Here is a 6,219-nt window from a genome sequence, read left to right on the forward strand (position 1 = left end):
AAGTAGTCAAAAATATAAACAGTAAAGTTCAGATACCCAAAAAAAGGACTTAAGTACTACTTTCAAGTATTTTTACTTAAGTACTTTACACCAATGTAAATATGACATTATTACACCCCCCTCCCTCCTCAGATCATTGGCCACCCCAGAATATAGCCTCTGTCCCGGCCTGCGCTACTGGCAGGCCCAGCGGCGCTACATTGGCCAAACCGGCCGCGCCACTAGCAGTTCAAGGTAGAAAGAATGCTGTAGAGTGGATAATGCCAGATATTGGATAATCTAGGGTCAGTTTTACATTTCCCCCCCACATTCTGTGTCTACGGGCACCTTGTCTGGAGCCTCTGTTTCACCCGCCTGTAGGGAATACATAGAGTAGGAGGAATGAGTACGTTTCTAATATGTATTCCGTATAACCACATTTTGTTTAGGTCCGTGCTATCCGGGATCCTTGGGATGTCTCCCCCCCCCCCATTGAAGTTTACATTTAAAATGGTGAAGGTAAGGGTTAGCGTTAGGACCGTTTTGTTTGTCTACGTCACGCAACTCCCACAATCTGTCAGATTCAAGATGGCTGCCGGGGATAACAGCGGCAGGCCTCCCTGCCTAAATTTATCAGGCCCAGGGCCTTTAGGAAATGGTCAGCCCAGCAACAGTGCTTATTCAATGCCTACGTCCAACGGCGGGCCTGCTGGTGCGGCAGGAGGGGCTCAGGGGGCTGCAAGGCGCCCCAACCCGCAGTCGGGGCCTGGCGGAGGTGAAAGCGCCGGTGTTGTTGCTGGAATTCCACATAACGCGAATCAGCAAGCGCTAGTTCAAAGCGCTTCGGCAGGAGAGATGGCGACCTCCGCTACGAACATGACAGCGACTGCGGCATCGAATGCGTCCGCTGCGAGTATACCAGCGACCCATTCCTCGTTATCGTCAGCACCAGCGGCCGCTGCTGTTTTGGTGTACCGGGAGCCCGTGTACAACTGGCAGGCTACGAAAAGCACCATAAAGGAACGGTTTGCTTTCCTGTTCGATAACGAGGTTCTGAGTGACGTTCATTTTCTGGTGGGGAAAGGTATGGGAGTGCAGCGAATACCCGCACACAGGTAAGAACGAACGTGTCTTTCCCTTATTATAACTATAGTTTGTCAACAAAGGATGGTTAGTAGAAGGTTCAGAAATTCGTTTTGTGTTTGTTAATCCAAGCGACTTTGATGCATAGTGGTGAAAGGCATTGTTTTGACGTCTTTTCGCTTTTTGTTTTGGTTAGATTCGTTCTTGCTGTGGGCAGCGCAGTCTTCGATGCCATGTTCAACGGGGGTATGGCGACCACCTCAACGGAAATCGAGCTGCCAGATGTCGAACCTGCAGCCTTTCTGGCATTACTGAAGTAAGAAATGCCTTCTGGTTTAGAGATGTTCCTATCATAATAGGCCAGATATACTCACATCCAAAGTGTTTTGCACAAAAAGTGTATTGGCATTATATAGTATGCAGAATGCAGCCTTACACTGACCTGGTATTGAACCCAGGTCATTTGTGCCACAAGACTGTTAGTCCACTGAGTGTATAGGTCCCCTGCTATCAGTCATCTAATCTTGTACCCCTCCAGGTTCCTGTACTCTGATGAGGTCCAGATAGGGCCTGAGACGGTGATGACCACTCTGTACACGGCTAAGAAGTATGCAGTGCCAGCCCTGGAGGCCCACTGTGTGGAGTTCCTCAAGAAGAACCTGCGGGCAGACAATGCCTTCATGCTGCTCACTCAGGTATTACTGTAATGTCTGTCTGGGGTGCAGTGTCTAAACAAGTCAATCACCAGTGTCTGATTGTGTGGCCTGACCCAGTATCAAAATTACTCCACTACAGTCTCTCTGATTGTCTCAAAACAATAGCACTCGTCAGTCCCAAAGCAGGATTAGTATAGATTCTTGGTCAGTTTATGTAAGTAAACTACTGTTTACTGGGTGTGAGTCTCTGATCGATGTACAACCGTGTGTGTTTCAGGCTCGACTGTTCGATGAGCCCCAGCTTGCCAGCCTGTGTCTAGAGAACATCGATAAGAACACTGGAGATGCACTCGCCGCTGAAGGCTTCACTGACATAGATCTGGGTATTGTAGTTCACTCTGGATTTTGTAGTTCACTCTTCATATTGAAATGCATTCTTGAAATGCTCATGGCAATGTTTCCGTGTATCATGACGACTTCTCTTTCCCTCCTTTTCACTCTCTCACCCCTTCTATCTTTGTCATCCCTTCTTTCCTTCTCTTCTACCCCTCTCTCTGTCTTCTTATCCTCTTCTCTCTTTCCATCTTGTCCACTCCCTCCATCTTTCTACATCCTCTTTCAGATACATTGGTGGCTGTGCTGGAGAGGGACACTCTGGGGGTGAGGGAGGTGCGTCTGTTTGTGGCGGCGGTGCGCTGGGCAGAGGCAGAGGCCCACCGGCAGCAGCTACAGCCCACCCCAGAGAACAAACGCAGGGTCCTGGGCAAGGCCCTCGCCCTGATCCGCTTCCCACTCATGACTATCGAGGAGTTTGCTGCAGGTAACACACACTGTTAGTAATTTTTTGCACTATCAGAATACAGAACCTTTGCCATCCCCTGCAGGAGTTATGTGTATGTCTCTTTCTCACTACCTCACGCTGACGTGTCCTCCTTTCCCCGCTGTGTGTCTCCAACCAGGGCCGGCCCAGTCTAGTATCCTGACAGACAGGGAGGTGGTGAGTCTGTTCCTTCACTTCACAGTGAACCCAAAGCCCCACGTAGAGTTCATCGACCGGCCTCGCTGCTGCCTCCGGGGGAAGGAGTGCAGCATCACACGCTTCGGACAGGTGGAGAGCCGCTGGGGCTACAGCGGAACCAGTGACCGCATACGGTGAGAACACACCGACCCAAATTGAACTATGACCCACGCATACACACACACAGGGATACTAATTTAATTAGAAAAATATTGCCTCAGGACATCATCTATCCCTCCTAGCCTCACCTATCCTCTCCTCCTCTCCCAGATTTTCAGTGAACAGGAGGATCTTTGTGGTGGGCTTTGGCCTCTACGGCTCCATACACGGCCCCACAGACTACCAAGTCAACATCCAGGTAATGTCCACCTCAACTAACCAAATCAGTCAATCAATCACATTTAATTTGTATAGACCGAATACATTGGAACAAATAGACTCCCTTCTCCTCCCTCTCAGATATTTGTCTCTCCTAAATCATTGAAGAGAGTATATATGTTCCTGTGTATACGTGTATGTCAACTGTGTGTTGGGGCAGAATGTGTGACGTCTGTGTCCCAAATGGCAACCTGATCCCTTTATAATGCACTGCTTTTGACCAGGGCCCATAGTAGTGCACTATAAAGAGAATAAGGTGCAATTTGGGACTCAGACGATGTTTCTATAATGTGTCCCTCTCTCGTCCCAGATCATTCATACAGACAGTAACACAGTGCTGGGTCAGAACGACACAGGCTTCAGCTGCGACGGCTCGTCCAACACCTTCAGAGTCATGTTCAAGGAGCCGGTGGAGATCCTGCCCAACGTTAACTACACAGCCTGCGCCACACTCAAGGTACAGCCTTTACTGGTTTTGATGGTGTTATTTCCTCACTGGATAGCTGTGGTCCTGTTCTGGCTATGTGAGTAACCACAGTGACGCTTTTGGTATCTCTCTCTTTATTCCCTCTTCCTTCACTCTGTCCTCTTCCTATCTCCATCCCTCCCTCTCTTGTTCCCCTCTTTTCTCATTTCTCCCTCCCTCCCTTTCTCTCTCAGGGTCCTGACTCTCACTACGGGACCAAGGGCATGCGTAAGGTGACCCACGAGTCGTCCTCAACCGGCATCAAGACCTGCTTCACCTTCTGCTACGCTGCGGGCAACAACAACGGCACCTCTGTAGAGGACGGACAGATCCCCGAGGTCATCTTTTACACATAGTCCCCTCTGACCTGACCTTACCACCTCAGAGGGCTCGGGGATCACGGGACTGCTGAGAGACTCTGGCCCTGTTTGAATATGTATCAAATGCCTATCTTCACCCTGTGGACCTTCCTTGGTGATGTACAGTATATCTGATCGTAGGTGATTGTTGAATGTACTGTAGTATGGTGGAAGCCTTGCTTTCACACACCCAGACCTGTCAGTGGTGAGGGCACAGAGGTTGGGAGAAGGCATTTGTCAACTATTCAAACATGGTCTTTTTCTTTCTCTCAACTCCCCCTTCCGTTACCCACCGACTGTGGAGAGGAGCCTGTTTGATGTTGGGGGAGGGGGGGAGTAAATTCTGAGTCAGCTTGTTTAACTGTTACTATGACAATCATCTTGTCTGCTGAGGGAGAGAAAGGGAGGACTGGGCCTCCATACTCTGGCTTCCAGAGTCCTGGGGTTAAGCCCCAGAATGGACTCGGGGAAGAGTCTTAAACTGGTCAGAACTATTTGCATGGGAAAAGGAGGAACGCTTGACATGTATTTAAGTACCACCCCCTGTCTGCCTGTAGCCAAAAGCATACGAAGGAATGAGATGTATCCAGGGGCTCTAATGTATGTACAGACTGTTACACTACCAATCAGAAAGGTTTGTTCAAATAGGATCCATCTCTTAGGTCAGTGCTGATCAGTGACCCACCATACTTCACTGGCTCCATTCCAGTCCCTATACCTTTCCCCTTGACCTTCAGGGTGCACAAATATGAATGGACTGGATAAATGTAGTGGAAGTTCTCTACTCAGCCTATTGAAGGGCTGGTGGGAGCAATCACCAGCTTATACTTTTCCTATCTCTTCAGATCTGTACCACAGAAGGGAATAAGAGACTGGAATGGAATTGGGCCTCTTTGTCCATTCCACACTGGAGTTGTGATGGAAATAACCCAGTCTCTCCCAGCTCCAATGGGGAGTCACAGCACAGGGTCATGTGACAGTCTGGAGTTACACAATAGAGACTAGTGGCCAAAAAGCTGTATTAGCATGGCTTCCACCATTTTTAATGTAGTCAACTGGGTGGGACTTCCAACTTCATTGGCTGATCCTTCCTGGTGACCCTGTTGGAGTCATGTCCAACCGGATCATCAGGAGGGATCAGCCAATCGTGAAGAAGAATATTGACTACTTCAAAATGGCGATAGCATGGGCAGCGCCATTGAGGCTGTCATAGACGCTATAATGGCACAGATAAAGATGAGTCCTATCTATGAATTACACTAACAAAACGTGGGGAAATATCTGCACTCTCCACTACCTGATATTTTATAAAGACATTTCAACCATCAGGTCTCCATAATGAAATGTCTTCTCCCAGGATATTCAGCACTCAAACAAAGCTTTTGGATTTGTTTGTTCTGCCTGTTTCAACATGGATTTACAATAGCTCTTATTCATCTTAACAGCCTTGTCTTGAAATGTCCAGGTGGAAAAAGTATTTCCTTTCACAACAGAAGTTAATGGGTTGTATATTATACTGGCATTTAACATTAATGTAGTTTGAATTCACAATGGATTAAAAGACGTTGAAAAGTTTGTGGGATTGTCCCTTTAATTATTTCCATGTTCATTCAGATTGTATCAGGTGGAAGACACAAGGATACAGGATGTTCAGCACCTGGTAAGGCTTTGTAACAACTCTAGCCATTAAATGATTTACAAGTGCTTATACATAAACCTAGGGCTAGATTCTATCAGATCAGCGTTAGCCGACATCCGGATAGTGGTTGTTTTTGGCGGTGGAACTGTTTTAGACCTGTCAAATGGTGCGCGAGCGTTGCAAAATAAATGTACGTTTTTCAATCGTTGCATTCAAAGTGCTCGCGCATGTCTGCGTAGCCAGGCTCTAAAATATAACATGGTTCTATTTGTGACGCTTGACGAGCTGCAAGTCCCGCCTCTCCCATCTCCTCATTGGTTTTTAGGAGCATATACACACGTGGGTGATTGAAAGATGAACTGAGGTCCACACTCCAGTCCAGTTGGTGGTGGTAATGCACCTTAAAGCTGGTTGCCAACCACCATATAAAGTCCAAAGAAGACTGAAGGAGGATAGATTACTAGAAACTAACTCTGTTTACCCTTTTATATGTGGATTAATTGTTGGAGTAGAGGACCTTGTGCATGTCAGGTAAAATAACAACCCAATGTTTATATCCCAGGACAAATTAGGTAGAAACAGCAAGCTAGCTAAATTGCAATGAATGTTTAATGCTTTTCGACCTGTCCCCAAATTAATAT

At 47.4% G+C, this 6,219-nt stretch overlaps 1 protein-coding gene across 1 annotated transcript; it reads left to right on the forward strand.

Annotated features, from left to right (window-relative positions):
* Positions 1-428: 428 nt before the first annotated feature.
* On the forward strand, positions 429-5,514 carry LOC311147046 (BTB/POZ domain-containing protein 2-like). Its single transcript, XM_084183654.1, has 9 exons — positions 429-1,094; positions 1,259-1,378; positions 1,601-1,757; positions 1,996-2,101; positions 2,341-2,538; positions 2,678-2,870; positions 3,007-3,094; positions 3,425-3,571; positions 3,775-5,514. The coding sequence occupies exons 1-9, from the start codon at positions 454-456 to the stop codon at positions 3,934-3,936; spliced, it is 1,812 nt and encodes a 603-aa protein (XP_084039780.1). The 5' UTR covers positions 429-453; the 3' UTR covers positions 3,937-5,514.
* The last annotated feature ends 705 nt before the right edge of the window (positions 5,515-6,219 follow it).

The sequence above is a fragment of the Coregonus lavaretus genome, assembly GCF_964263955.1.
Source record: "Coregonus lavaretus genome assembly, chromosome: 19".
NCBI classification, from domain to species: Eukaryota; Metazoa; Chordata; class Actinopteri; order Salmoniformes; family Salmonidae; genus Coregonus; species Coregonus lavaretus.

Bases quoted from the DNA above. Each gene is read 5' to 3' on its own strand.
- LOC311147046 (XM_084183654.1), top strand. From the start codon at position 454: ATGTCTCCCCCCCCCCCATTGAAGTTTACATTTAAAATGGTGAAGGTA. The intron at 1,095-1,258 runs GTAAGAACGAAC...TGTTTTGGTTAG, and splicing joins CAGCGAATACCCGCACACAG to ATTCGTTCTTGCTGTGGGCA. The intron at 1,758-1,995 runs GTATTACTGTAA...TGTGTGTTTCAG, and splicing joins CCTTCATGCTGCTCACTCAG to GCTCGACTGTTCGATGAGCC.